The sequence below is a fragment of the Myotis daubentonii genome, chromosome 12, assembly GCF_963259705.1.
Source record: "Myotis daubentonii chromosome 12, mMyoDau2.1, whole genome shotgun sequence".
NCBI lineage: Eukaryota > Metazoa > Chordata > Mammalia > Chiroptera > Vespertilionidae > Myotis > Myotis daubentonii.
Window position 1 is genome coordinate 12,572,739 of NC_081851.1, and position 15,607 is coordinate 12,588,345.

At 44.5% G+C, this 15,607-nt stretch overlaps 1 protein-coding gene across 1 annotated transcript in view; it reads left to right on the forward strand.

Annotated features, from left to right (window-relative positions):
- Nucleotides 1–15,607, forward strand: part of LOC132213895 (protein Daple-like) — a 96,797-nt gene that overhangs the window by 2,979 nt on the left and 78,211 nt on the right. The window contains exons 3-5 of the mRNA XM_059660776.1: nt 13,418–13,548; nt 14,561–14,701; nt 15,139–15,257. Coding sequence (XP_059516759.1) covers nt 13,418–13,548; nt 14,561–14,701; nt 15,139–15,257 — 391 coding nt within the window. The remainder of the gene's footprint in view (nt 1–13,417; nt 13,549–14,560; nt 14,702–15,138; nt 15,258–15,607) is intronic.

Sequence of the window (15,607 nt, forward strand, 5' to 3'; positions counted from 1 at the left end):
TCGTCGTACGCCAATTACCATTTTTCTGTTTTATTAGATAGGATTAGGTACTCCTAAGCTGGCCTTTGCAAAAAATGTCCTCAATCTGATTGAGGTATTTTCGCTGAGGTCGACCCCTTCCAACTCTCACATCCATACTCATCTTGTATACTTGTTTCGTCTATCTCCTTTCGTTCATCCTCTCTATATGTCCAAACCATCTCAAAATACCTTTCTCAATCCTCGACACTACATCTTCTTTCACCCACAACGTTCCCTAAAATTAACTTAATAAACTTTACTTAAGGTTTTAAGTCAACTTCGCACTGTTCATGCGCGCCGCACGTGGTATTTTATGGAAGAGCCACACTCAAGGGGCCAAAGAGCCTCATGTGGCTCGGGAGCCGAGGTTTGCCAACCACTGGCCGAGGAGCTGTATCGGTGAAGAAATTGCTTCAGCATATGTCTGAGATTTTGCTGCCTGTGGATTCCTCTAGTATTTTTATGGTTTCCTGTATTATGTTTAAGTCCTGTATTTATTTTGAGTTTATTTTTGTGTATGGTGTAAGTTGCTGGTCTAGTTTCATTTTTTTTTTTTTTTTTGCAAATACCTGTCCAATTTTCCCAACACCATTTATTGAAGAGACTGTCTTGACTCCATTGTATGTTCTTGCCTCCTTTGTCAAATATTAATTGGGAATAGTGGTTTTGGTTGATTTCTGGGTTGTCTATTCTATTCCATTGATCTATATGTCTGTTCTTGTGCCAGTACCAGGCAGTTTGGAGAACAGTGGCTTTGTAATACAACTTGATAATTGGTATTAAGATCCCTGCTACTTTGTTTTTCTTTCTCAGGATTGCTGCAACTAATCAGGATCTTTTTTTATTCCAGATGAATTTTTGGAGAGTTCGTTCTAGGTCCGTGAAATATTCCATTGGCATTTTAATGGGGATTGCATTGAATCTATAGATTGCTTTGGGTAGTATGGACATTTTAATGATGTTGATTCTACCAATCCATGAGCACCGGTATGTTCTTCCATCTGTTTCTGTCTTCCTCTATCTCTCTTTTCAGTGTCCTGAAGTTTTCTTAGTATAGGTCTTTTACGTCCTTAATTGAGTTTAGTCCTAGGTGTCTTAATTTTTTTGGTGCGATGGTAAATGGGGTTGTTTTTTTTGGTCTCTTTTTCTGTAAGTTCACTGTTGGTGTATAGAAATGCCATAGATTTCTTGGCATTAATTTTGTATCCTGCTATATTGCTAAATTCACTTATTCTAATAATTTTTTGATGGAGTCTTCAGGGTTTTGTATGTACTGTATCATGTCATCTGCGAATAATGACAGTTTTATGTCTTCTTTTCCAACTTGGATACCTTTTATTTCTTCTTCTTGTCTAATTGCTATGGCTAGCACTTCCAGAACTATGTCAAACAGGAGTGGTGAAAGTAGGCATCCTGTTCTTAGGTGAAATGGTTTTAGATTTTGCCCATTCGGTATGATGTTGGCTGTAGGTTTGTCATATAAGGCTTTTATTACGTTGAGGTATGATCCCTCTATTCCCATTTTGCTGAGGGTTTTTTTTTCTTTATCAAGAATGGTGTTGGATTTTTTCAAATGCTTTTTCTGCAACAATTGATATGACTATGTGATTTTTATCTCTCAATTTGTTTATGTGATGGATTGTTTATTGATTTGCAGATATTGTACCACCTTTGTATCCCTGGGAGAAATCCTACTTGGTCATGTTGTATGATCTTTCTGAGGTAATGCTGGATCTGATTTGCTAGAATTATGTTGATGATTTTGGCATCTATGTTCATGAGGGATATTGGCCTCTTTCATTGTGTTGTCTTTATCTGGTTTTGGTATTAGGGTAATGCTGGCTTCATAGAATGAGATTGGAAGTGTTCCTTCCTCTTGAATTTTTTGGAATAGTCTGAGAAATATAGGTTTTAATTCTTACTTGAATGTTTGATAAAGTTCCCCTGTGAAGCCGTTTGGCCTGGGCTTTTGTTTTCTGGAAGCTTTTTCATGACTGCTTCAATTTCTTAAATAGTTATCGGCCAACTGAGATTTTTAGATTCTTCCTGATTGAGTTTTGGAAGGTTGTGTTTTTCTAGGAATATGTCAATTTCTTCCAGGTTGCCTAGCTTGTTGGAATAGAGTTGTTCATAGTATTTTTTAACAATCCTTTGCATTTCTGTGGCGTCTGTTGTTATTTTGCCTCTTTAATTTTGGATTTTGTTTATTTGGGTCCTCTCTCACTGAAGGGGGTGTAAGTTCCCTCTCTAGAAAAGTCTGGTAGAATCTATTTAAAAACACACATGCTTTTCCCACTATTTGCATTGTTTTGAGAGAATCTAGTGAATAAGTACAAATTATATAAGGAGATTTATTGCACAGTTATTTGCAATGGCAAAACGCTGGAAACCACTTCTATTTTCATCAATAGAAAATTAGTTGAAGAACTATGGTATCTATGCTATGAAATATCAGGTACCTCTTAAAAATAAAGAGATGTGTGTGTGTGTGTGTGTGTGTGTGTGTGTGTGTGTTGAACTGGAGGGATGGCCATGATGTGTTATTAAGTAGAACAAAGTAGTAAGTGGAAAAAGCAAGTTACCGAGAATGTGTAAAATACTGTCCCATTTTTCACTTACAGAAGAAAAACTGCTATACAAATATATAAATCTACACATGCACACATGTATGAAAGAAGAAACACATATATATTTATGTAAAAATCTGGAATAATACCCACACACAGAAACTATTAACTTTGGTGAGTATGAAGGAGAGGGATTATAGAGAGGACAGGGGAAATTAACTGTTTGTATATCTTCTTGTTTAGTTTGGCTTTTTTTCAGTGATTCTGCATTATTTTTATAATGTAAAAAATATAATAAAATATTTTAAATGAACATAAAATATTCTGACCCTGTACTATCAATAAGTTAAATAATATTATCAACACCATATTTTCTTCTTTTTAAAAAATTGAGATATAATTGGCATGTAACATTGTATTAGTTTTGGGTATACAACTTAATGATTTGATATTACATGTTTTGCAAACGATCACTACAATAAGTCTAGTTAATAGCCATTACCACACCATTATAATTTTTTTCTTGTGGAAAATACCATAATAATTAAATCATCAATTTATTCATTCACTAATTCACCCCATTGGCTCTGCATCCAGTTGATCCATATTCAGTGATGCCTGACATATGCTACATTGTAGGGCACAGCAGGGAACAAACCAGAGCCAGATGGCACCTTAAAGGTCCACAAGGTAGAACAGGTATTAAACTAGTAAAGCATATGAACAGATTGTGAAGAGGCCACAGAATAAAAACAGGGGATCCTGTGAGAAAATCCTAGGGTGCCTATGAAGCTGCTTGGAGCGTGTGACCAGGAAAGTCACTCTGAGAAGAACACGCATAAACTGGGACCCAAGGGTTGAGATGTAATCAAGAGTTGGCCAAGAGCTGAGAGGAGCATGGGCCACTGCTCAGGGGGGACTGGCTGTAAGGAGCATGTGTTTGAGGTGCACAAGGGATCAGAAGAAGGTCAGCGTGTCTGGAGCCCCCTGAGCAAGGGCAGGCGGAGTGAGAGGAGGTCAGAGAGGGCGGGATCCCGCAGAGCTATGTGAGCCAGGCAGGAGTTTGGCTCTGGTTGTGAAGGACACAGAAAAGGGTGTCACTCCCAGAGGACTGCCAGGGCGGAAGTTATGTTATGAGGCAGGTGCCAGTGACACAGCCCCCAACTCTGAGGGCCCCAGCCAAGTGGTGGGGACATCTGAGCAAGTCACTGCGGTGTGGTGCTGACAGAGGTCGAGGGCACAACCCCTTGTCTCCTGAGGCACATCCCCATCGCGTGCCCGCCACCACTTTGAGCCCAGCACCATGGCACAGATGTCCTTCATTGCACATTATTAGAAGATAAACCCTCCCTCAGTCCTCTGTCCTGGTGTTTCTCACACGGAGCAATGACTTACAGTTTGAAACTATGAATACAAGATTTTGTTAAAGAGCAGATCTTTCTTTCACCTTTGTACCACAGTCAGGCATTTCTCTAGCCTTCTGAAATCCAATAGTTGTTCTGGCCAAAGACCAAAGAGCCCGGCTGTGGGACAAGTTGGTCACCCCCAAGTGCCCCTACTGTGTGCTAGGCAGCGTGAGAAAGTACAGAGAGAAAGTGAAATGTAACCCTTTTCCTGGAGACATTACCAGAATGGGGGTGGTATTTTTGATGCCCAGGTGCCTTTATCTTTTCATTGCTGTGTATGTGACCGACCCTCACCATCCACAGGCACCCATCTCATGGCAAGGAAGGGGGTGGTTTTCTTACCTGGGCAAGAGGAATGTGTGTGGTTAGGACTCTGAGAGCAGAAAAGAAGGATACACATTTGGAATTCAGCTTTTGAGTGCTAACCAGAATTAACAAGACAGTATTTTGAAAGTCATACCTTATTAAGATGTGAAGTAGACATTCCCTAAGTGCCAGTTACCATAGGAGAAGCCAGACCCGCCTCGCTTGAAGTGAGAGCCTAGCTCTGCATTCACTGCCATCAGGGGACCAGGCTTCTGAGAGTGGACACACTGTGGCCGCGTTTCCGGGGCTGCGGCCCTCCGGCCAGCAGGGGGCGCCACCCCGGCCCTCCCTGCTCCCTGCCCTCCACCAGGAAGTCCCGCCCCATCCTGCTCCCAGCTTTCCCCAGGAAGTCCCGCCCCTGCTGGAAGTTGGAGTCCCTGTCTCTGGAAGATGGTGGCTTTCCAGTGCTCATGGCCTCAGGAAGCGCGAGGCAGGCATGGGCTGGAGCACAGAAGGCAGCGGTCGGGGCCCTGGAGCCCTGGAGCGGCTAAGCCCGCAGTGAGGAGTCTGTGCTGGTGCCTTCGGGGCCAGCCCTGTGGCGGAGCAGCGCCCATTGCAGGAGGTCCGTTCCCTCCCCAGAAGGTGGCCAGGGCCGGGCAGGGCAGGGCAGGCCAGGCTTGGTCCTCCTGGCGGGCCCGGCTCTGCGGGCACCAACTGCGTAGGGAGCCGCCTTCTAAGGTCGGGGTTCCCTCCATCCTCACCTCGCCAGGCCCACTGCTCCCTGCAGGGTGTAAAGGAGCAGGGGCCTTCCTCCAGCCCTTGTGGATCCAGAGTTTCCCAGCCTCCCCCCCCCGTGTCAGACTGGGACCCCCCACAGCCACAGGGTTCTGGCCAGGACAGGATGGCAGGGAGATGCGGGGACAGCCATGGGCCTGACCACCTAGCAGGTCAGTTAACTGATGGGAACACGGGAGGTTATGGCCACTCCTCACTTCACCTTCACTCGTGGCGTGAAGGGCACCAGCAATGACGGTTCCAGGGAAGCCATTGCGGCGCCTCAGCCCAGGGCAGACCCTGAAGCCTGTGCCCAGCGAGGAGCTCTCCCGACACTGCGCCCATGGAACTCCAGTTCTGTGGGGCCAGGAAGGGCCTCCCGGGATGAGAGGGGCACGAAGCCCTTGGCGCCAGTCACTAAGTGGCCCTTGAGTCACTTAAAAATAAAACCAGGTCTCTGCTGATTTGTGTTAAAATCCCATCGAATGAATGTATGTGCTTAAATAACTTCAGTAATATAAACGGCATTGCTATTTTTAAATGCTATATTAAGTTATATTTTATTTTGAAGACATCAAATGAATTTAAAATTTGAGAAAATTTGATATAATAAAATAATCCCATTCGTGTGTTCAAAACATCCAACATGAGTGGCTTTTATGAATGATTTTTTTCTTGATATCTAAAGAATTCTAATTTCTCTTTTTTAAGTTATATTTGAACATAATATAGTGGCACTTCAGGTTTATCTTTAGTGAAGGGGCTCAAATGGGGAGTTTACAGGTTACATTTATTTATTAACTAAAGAATATTCCAAGTCTATAGGAGCTGGCCTCTGTGAAGTCATCGTACCATCCTGCCCATTGGTGTTTAGTGTTTGCATTTTGTCAGTGACACATGTATATCCTGTTGAGCTCACCTGCACCCACACTTTAGCCCTCACTAATCTGCTCTCCCCCCATTTTCTTTTTCCGGCTTTTGTTCCCCAATGTTCAAACCTTTCCCATCAAGTGTCCGAGTGGCTGGTCACACCTGCTAGTTGTCCGGCACAGCTGTGTTCCTCCAGGTCTAGGTCTCACTTCCTGACTGGACCATTGACATCCATCCAAGTCATCCTACTTCTACCTCTTCCTCCTCCAGTCTCAGCCTGCATTTCAGAATGAGTGCTGTTAGATATGCATTGTTGTGCAGCGTTACAGACAGAGATGCGTTTGAACACTTCTAACAATGCTATTTTGCCAGGGGACCAGATGGCTGCTGGCCAAAGCACACCACCTTGTAGGAGACGAGGGGGTGTACTTACAGGGGAGATTTGAGAGCTGTGGCAGATCGCTCTGTGCTTCATTCACCAGTCCATGCTGTTGTGCATCAATACTGTACACTCAGACTGGTTTGCAAAGATTATGCCCTGTCGAAGTGTACACCCTATCATATGTATATCTATGTGTTAATTTTAATATATTTTTGTTGACTTCAGAGAGAAAGGGAGAGGGAGATAGAAACATCAATGATGAGAAAGAATACCTGATGGGTTACCTCCTCCATGCCCCCTATTGGCAATTGAGCCAGAAACCCTGGGCATCTGCCCTGACTGTAATTGAACTGTGACCTCCTGGTTTACAGTGGAATGTTCAACCACTGAGCGACACTGGCCCGACTTAGGCATTAATTTTTAAAGTACTGACTCTTTAAACATAAACATCTAATTTTGTTGAAAAGAAGGATCCCTGAGAGTAACTTGCCAGCATGATTGTCAAGTGTGTGCTTGCAAGGTTCATTGTTCCTGTACTGGGACCTCCCCAGTCACAAAGCTGACTGGCAGCCATATCTGAGTTTCCATCAGCGTGGCTCTCACTGTTTTCTCCACCCTGGTTATTCCCTGAGACCTCACCACATCCAATTTGCAGCCCTACCCAAGCTGTTTGTAGCCAATTTTCCATATGAGTGGCCTATCCTGGCTCAGGCTTCAGACTTTGCTAGAATCTCAAACAAGCAGCAGCTGGCATCGAACCTATCAATAAAAGGCCGAAGACTCTGTACTATCACCAGCCTGTTTGGCTTTACAGCTGGGTCTTGCCTGGGCACTTCCTAGCCCAAAACAAATAGCAGCCATCTGCAGATCTCTCTGTAGCTCCTGCTAGGTGGCCCCAGGCAGTGGCTGACTTTGCACCTCCTGGAGGCCCCAAAGCCAATGAATCTGGAGGACAGCTTCATATCATAACAGATTACAGCTCTGCACACCCACAAGCAACACACTCAAGGAGCTGACTCAGTGAGCACCAAAGCCCCACTGAAACAAGTCCTGTTCCATATGGGTGTCTCCTGCACAGAAGCTCTTCCATTTGGGATGCAGCTGGTCCTCACAGCCCATCAGCCTGGAAATCAATTCCTCCCAGTGATAGCAATAGCAGTCAATTCTCAACTACAACAAGACTGTGCACACAGCCCACACAGGAGCACACCTAGAATGCCCTCTCAGGTGACTGGGGAGTCTGAGCCACTAGGCCCTACAGGAAACCTAATATACAAGTTATCTCTACCAATTCCAGGAGACATAGTAGTTCTACCTAATACATAGAAACAAACACAGATACAGGGAAGCTGCCAAAGTACAGAGACAATGAAACATGTCACAAATGAAAGAAATGGAAGTAAGCAAACTCCTGGAGACAGTGTTCAAAAAAATAGTTCTAAGGTCACTCAAAGATCTTAATGAGAGTTTCAAGGGACTTAATGAGAGCTTTAAGGGAATTAATGAGAGATTCAAGGGACTTATTAAGACTTTCAAGGATCTCGGTGAGAATGCCAAAGACGTAAAAATAGGACCAGTGAGAAATTAAGCATATACTAACTGAAATAAAGAATAATTTACAGGAATTCAACAGTAGAATAGAGGATTCTGAGAATCAAATAAATGATTTGGAACATGAGGAAGCAAAGGGCACCTAATAAGAAGAACAAAAGGGAAAAGAATAAAAAGGTATGAAGATAATGTAAGGAGCCTCTGGGACAACCTCCAGTGTACCAACATTCCCATTATGGGGGTTCTAGAAGGAGAAGAAAGAGAGAGCAATATCTTGAAAACCTATTTGAATATATAATGACAGAAAACTTCCCCCACATGGTGAAAGAAATAGTCTTACAAGTTCAGGAAACACAGTAAGTCCCAAACAAGATGAATCCAAAGAGGTCCACATCGTAATTAAAATGCCAACCGTTAAAGAAAAAGAGAGGATTTTAAAAGCAGCAAGAGAAAAGCAATTAGTTACCTACAAGGGAGTACTCATATGACTGTCAGCTGATTTCTCAACAGAAACTTTGCAGGCCAGAAGGGAGTGGCAAGAAATTACGAAAGTGATGAATAGCAAGAACCTATAACCAAGGTTACTCTACCCAGCAAAGCTATCATTTAGAATTGAACATCAGATAAAGAGCTTCACAGACAAGAAAAAGCTAAAGGTCTTCATCCCCACCAAGCCAGTATTACATGAAATGTTGAAGGGTATTCTTAAAGAAGAAGAAGAAGAAGAAGAAGAGGCAGAAGAAAAAAAGAAAAAATATGAACAACAAAATGGCAATAAATACATATCTATCAGCAATTGAATTTAAAAATCAAAATAAATGAACAAGAAATCTAATGAACAAAATAAACTGATGAATAAAATAGAATCAGAGGCATGGAAACAGAACAGACTGACAAATTTCAGAGGAAAGGAGTGAGAGGGGTATGGGAAGATATTAAGGAAAAGTCTTATATGCATATATGCATTACCTAAGGACACAGACAATAGGGTGGTGAAGGTCTGGAGTGGGGTGGGATCTGGGTGGATGGGGGCCCTGGAAGGCAAAGGGGGGCATCTGTAATGCTCTCAGCAATAAAGATTTTCCTAAAAAAAAAAAAAAAAAAAGGATATTTAGATGTGCCCTGACTGTAATCAAACTGAGACCTCCTGGTGTCATAGGTAGATGCTAATAAATATATTAAAAATACTTAATTAGCTGAAACCGGTTTGGCTCAGTGGATAGAGCGTCCGCCTGCGGACTGAAAGGTCCCGGGTTCGATTCCGGTCAAGGGCATGTACCTGGGTTGCGGGCACGTCCCCAGTGGGGGATGTGCAGGAGGAAGCTGATCGATGTTCCTCTCTCATCGATGTTTCTGGCTCTCTATCTCTCTCCTTTCCTCTCTGTGGAAAATCAATAAAATATATTTAAAAAAATTAAAAAAAATACTTAATTATGATATATACATATATAAATAAAAATAAAATATGGTCTGTGTTTCATATATTTCTTTTTAGGTGCTACAATAAATAGTAATCACAATAGAATTAGCTATGTTATCCTAGTCTTTTTATATCATCCTATCTAATAAAAGGCTAATATGCAAATTGACCTAATGGCAGAAAGACCAAGCTAGAATGCTGTGACATGCACTAACCACCAGGGGGCAAATGCTCAACACAGGAGCTGCCCTCTGGTGGTCAGTGGGCTCCCACAGGGGGAGCAGCTCAGCCAGAAGCCTGGCTCACAGCTGGCGAGTGCAGGGGCAGTGGCAGTGGCAGGAGCCCGCCTTTGCAGCAAAGCTAAGGATGTCCAGCTGCCCACAGGGAGCCCCAGACTGTGAGAGGGTGCAGGCCTGGCTCAGGCCTCTAGTAGTTCATAAAATATGACCTACAAAATTTCCTATCTCCCACCAGAAACTGTTGCCTGTCATACCTTTTCGATTTGTTGTGTTTGTTCTGTGGCACTACTGAACACATGGCACCAGGTACTGTCAGAGGCGGAGATTCAGGACATGACAAGGTGTTCTGTTTTTGACACATCTTTATATATCGCTATAAACTGTATAATAAGAATCCTATTTAATAACTTAGGTAGAGTTTTTAACAGAGTCCTCTTTCGGGTGTTGCCTTGTCTTTACCTTTTCTCTCCTTTGCTTTGTATACATGAACACATTATGGTATCTAGGGTTGTGAGGGAAAAGATAATAGAAAGGTTAGGACATTCTGGATTTCCCTTTTTTCAAGGTTTACTGCTGAGGATCATCTTTTGTTTTATAGAGTAACACTTTGTTAAAGGAAACTTCAAAAGCAACTAATTCTTCATATAATAATTTTTACATTATCTCCATGAAAAGAATCTGTATCTTGAGCAAAGCACCACTGGTAACTCTATATAAAACCAAAATCATTCATTTTCTGTTGCATGGGGCCTGCTCTTTTAGGACTCAGCTGAGCCACAGCACAGTGCAGAGGAGTCACTGAATGCGCAGACTGTCCACTGCTCCTGTCTGAGTCGCGCTTGATGATTTTGGACAGCGCTTTTTGGCATTATTGATTTTTGTTAGAAAAATACACGGGACATATAGTTGGCTGTGTCACCTTAGGTTGATATTTGCTTTGTAAGAGGGCATTGAAAAAGGAATCTTTCCTATTTTTTATTTCCAATTGTGCTTTTAACTTTGTAGACATACTGGAGACTTTGTTGATTATCTCTCCCACAGAAATAATCATTGTAACACTCCTTGGAGAAAGAAAATCCAAGATAGTCTCTGTTCTCCTAAGCCCTCTAAAGCAACAGTCACCAACCAGTGGCCCGCAGACCACTGGTGGTCCGTGAGGTCCAAAAGGTTGGCAACTGCTGCTCTAAAGAGCTCAATTTTTTCCTTCCCACTTTCTTTGTATTTGCAAAATGAAGGCTGGGAAGAGGCTTTCTAAGTAATTATGTTATAAAATCTAGGTCACATATTTTTATTTCATGAATGAAAGGGTACACACCTGTCCAGTTCTTTATCTTTTTAAAAAAGTATATATTTTATGGATATTACAAAGAGGAAGGGAAAGGGACAGAGAGTTAGAAATATCGATGAGAGAAAAACATCAACCAGCCGCCTCCTGCACATCCCCTACTGGGGATCGGGCCTGAGACCAAGATATATGCCCTTGACTGGAATCTAACCAGAGAGGGATCCTTTAGTCCGCAGGCCGACTTCCATCCACTGAGCCAAACCAGTTAGGGCTGTCCAGTTGTTAACACTTTTGCTTTATTAATAACTTTCTCCAAGTAAGGGATTCTGACTTTTTTGTTTCTCACCTCCCCTCTTCCTCATTCTCTTGCAAAATCCCACATGTACAGTCCACATATCTTAAGTGTAGAGATGTTTGCTAATGACTCATCATGTGTTTAAAGACTATTATTCAAATTTCCACAACTATGAATCTGATTGTAGAGCTGTATCTATTGATTTCCAATCCAACGGCAGAACGTTCTGAGGGTCTGACTCAGATGGCAGTAAAACTGCTTGTATAAATAAAATAATTGAATTGTTGGTTTAGTTCGAGTCAAGGTATTCTCTGAAACTACTGGGAATTTTGATAGGAATTTATAACTATTAAAATTTGGAAATTACTTTCTAAGTTTTCTAAGATTTAATAGAACCATTTTCTTTTCATCCTAACCCGAGGATATGCTTATTGATTTTAGAGGGGAGGGGGAAGAGATAGAGAGACAGAGGTGGAGAGAGAGAGAGAGAGAGAGAGAGAGAATCATTTAGGTAAGAGAGCAACATTGATCGGTTGCCTCCCATATACACCCTGACTGGGGATTGAACCCACAACCTAGGTATATGGCCTGACTGGAATCAAACCCACAACCTTTCAGTGTATGGAATGATGCTCCAGCCAACTGAGCCATAGCAGCCAGGGCATGGAACCGGTTTTCAGGATAGAAAACCTTATATTACTCCTAGAATTTCTGCATACCTGAGGTCCAAAGTTCAGCTAAGTCAGTGGGAGTTGATGGAACACCTGGAGGCCTTTGAGTTGATTGAATGAGCTATAATGTGTGCAACGTGCTCATCACTGTGCCTGGCTTGCACTCACTCTTGTGGTTTCAGTCTGCCTGACCCTGTTTTCTATGTCACCGTTATGTGTTTTCTTTAAAACAGTTCTAGTCCCATAAATTGTGCTGCATTTCTCTGAAACCTTGGCCCTGAAATTTGGAAGCAGAGAGTTTAAAATTTTAGTATCCAGTTAATATCTCATTGGCATAAGCTCATATAATCAACCATTATTCAAATCCTGATTTGCATAATTATTAAAGAAATTCATCAAGAATCTCTAAGTTATATGTAATTTGCTGTGTTCTCAGTTCAGGTAACTACATTTATAAATTTGTTTCCTATTTCGGTCACATTTTGTTTTGCATTATTTTAAATCTCATCATGCTTCCCACAAATGAAGGCTGTTAGACTTTTGGTAGGTTTTATAAGAGGAATTGATTTAGGTGGGTATGAAAAAATAACACCTGCAGGTGGGCTTTTTTTTCATTTTTGTTCTTTGACTTTAGGGAATTTGTAATATTTATTGGAGCTGGATAGTTACTAAAAATGCTAACTGGTACTTTGTCCCCCCTCTATCATAAGTCCAAAGATTTCATTTACTTAAAAAATTAAATTTATTTTAAATCAAAATAAATTTTTTAGTTAACCAAAATAAAACGATTACTAGTTTAGAAAATAATTAAAACACTTCTAGTTCATTGATTGACAACCTAGATGTTTAAATTTGTTCTGACATACCTGCATATCTGTTCTCTAAATGTCTTTCTTGCATGTGCTAGTTTAATGCTCCTTGTACAGAAAGCTATGCGCAGGCTCTTTTTGTTAAAATATTTCCCAAATATGCAGCTTTATTTTGTTCATTTTTCTTTCCTCTAAATTACTTACTAGTTAATATTCTATCAAATCGTTTTGTAGGCAGCTGACTGGTGGGTTTAGGTGTTGTAATGTATGAACTACTAACTGGAGGGTCTCCGTTCACTGTGATGGGAAAGAGAACTCCCAAGCTGAGCTACTAGGTCAGACTTAATAAAACGAATGGCTACTTCAAAGGAACTGATCAAATTTCTGCAATTTGGCTGATGGAAAAAATAATTAAAAATGGAGATTGGCAAATTTATGTTGAAGTGGTTAATTTACATTTATAAGTACATAGGATATAGACATAGACCTTTTATATTTCCTCATATTTTATGTGCCCAGAATGATTTTAAATTTCATAGGGAGTGTGTCATAATTTTTGTGTATTCCAAAGCACTTAGCATTGGCCGGGAGCTGCCACAGCCTCTGACCCAGCTGTGTTCCCTGCTAGAGCCCTTTGGAATATGGGTCCCAGAGCAGTTAGGAATACAGGCTCAAGAGCCGTTTAGAACTTGGGGCAAAGAGCCTTTTTCGAATGTGGAGCAAATAGCAGTTTAGAATGTGGTGCAAACAGCAGTTTAGAATGTGGGGTGATGAGCCATTTGGAATGTGGGGTGAGTAGCCGTTGGCACTGCTTGGCGCAGAGCTGGTGGGCACAGAGACGGTGGGCCCAGAGCCTGTGTGCATAGCGATGGACGGTGGACACAGCCTCAGGATGGACGTTACTGTACGAGAGCTCATGGAGCTCTTTCTGCAGAGCACGCTGGTGGCGGGGGTGAGTGCACCTGCCTCCCTGTCCCATTGCGGGTGCCCTGGCTCCTCTCCCGCCCCCCTGGGGTCTCCACAGACCCCACCCTCCTGGACCCTAGCAGTCCTGGGACTCAGGGCTCTTCACAGGTTTCCAAACTGGGGGCGGGGGTCCTGGCCTGGGAACCTGAGGGGTTTCCTACTCTGGAGCCCATGCACTAGGTGCAGGACCCCCTGGCGCTTCCAGCCCTGGACTGAGATGAGTTCACTGCTCCTGCCAGGGGGCTAGGCTGCGGGTCCAGGCTCTAGATGGTTTCGCTCAGTGGTTAGAGTGTTGGACTGCCGACCAAAGGGTCACAGGTTTGATTCCCGTCAAGGGCATGTCCCTGGGTTGAAGGAGGTGATGTCGGCAGGTGGAGGAGAGGCTGCCCAGTGAGGATGAGGCCATGGGCCTGCGCTCACACCCGGCAGAAAGGGGAACCAGGTGGTCCTGTGTGGCCTGTGGGGATGAGATACAGGCTCTCCTGAGAAGTATTTCAGGTTATGAATGGTTTCCTCAAAATATAAGATTGTCATGGACCCAACCTTCTGACATAAGCGCTCTGATATTTTGCCATCTTCGGGTTAGATTTTATTTGCAGAATAAGATGCCATCCCTCCTGACCCTCCCCTCCCAGGCTTACCCTCTTTGTGTGACACATGGATGGTGTGCGACTGAAATCCCTGGGACAGTTGAGGGAGCTCCCACGCTGGGAGGAGTGCTGTCTGGTGGGAAGTCAGTGTTCTTCTTGAGCTAGTGTGACAGCAGCAGTGGTGTGTGAGGAAAGAGCTGGGCTGCAGACTGTGGCTGCACTTGGTGAGGAGCCTGCCCGCCCCTACAGGAACTTGGTGGCTGAGGGTTAATGTCAGTGAGGTGGGTCAGCTGTGGGTGAGTGGGCCTAGGTCCCAGGGGGCATGGCCTTGGGAGGTGGGTGCTCTCGGGGACCCCAGTGCTGATCCCTGCCCGGCCTCCCCAGCACCTTACCCTTGTGTGCCCTCAGGTGACCCGCCACCAGGAGACCCTGTTTAACTTGCAGAGGTTGGAGGCCCCAGACATGGCCCTGGAGGAGCTGGAGTTTCTCTCCAGCAACATGACCTGTCGCCTCAGGAGGCTCTTAATTGAGCAAGACAGTTACAGGGAGGTGTGTTTGCTGGTGGCCCAACAGCCTGGGGGACGGGTGGGGAGGGGCCTGGGTCTGGGGCCCTAGTTATGGCCGCGCTCCTCATCCTGACTTTCTCTCAAGCGTGCACACTGTCTGTCCTCCTGGCCCATTTCCGAGGGGGCAGGGCATGGGCACTTTCCCTGCAGGGCCCAGTCCCCTGAGACACCTGTGTGAGGACAGAGGTTGAGCTTGGGGAGCCTGATCCATGCCCTCGGCCCTTCTGTCTCACTAAACATATCCTCGCTTCTTAAAAACTCCCCACCTTCTCCTGCCTCCCTCCTGGCTTTGCAGTCGCGGCTGCCATCTTCTCTTTTACTTTCTTCTGTCTTTTCGTCATTCTTCACCACGTTCTAGTGCAGGCACTGTGCCGGGCACAGGAGCACGCTGGTGAGACCCCTCTGTCTGCCCTCCTGTAGCTGGTCGTGACCATGACCCAGGAGTGGAACACCAGCAGCCGCCCCAGCGAGGACACGCAGCCCCTGGCCGTGGAGCTGGCGGACACCAAGGCCACGCTACGCCGAGTCAGGCAGGAGCTGTGAGTCCCCCAGTGACCCGGTCTTTCCGCTATTGTGCCCTGTGTCACCCCCCGTTGCTGGCACATGTGGTTCACTGCCATGCGGTGCAGCAAACGGGGCAGCTCTCACAGTGCCCTGGGGTGACGGGGCTCTGCTGTGAGTTGGGTCCCTGTTGGGCCCTGGGCTAGCCCGCTCCCTCCCCTCCCGGGGCCTGCACAGCAGGGTTCTGCTGGGTCTGTAGGGTTCCGGCCAGTCCAGACCTGGCAGACTCAGAGCAGCAGCCTGCCGCTCAGCCTTGGGCCCAGTGTGGGTGCTCTTGGCTGGAGGGAGGATGTGTCTCTCCCATCCCGTCCGGTGGGCCTGCTCCCCC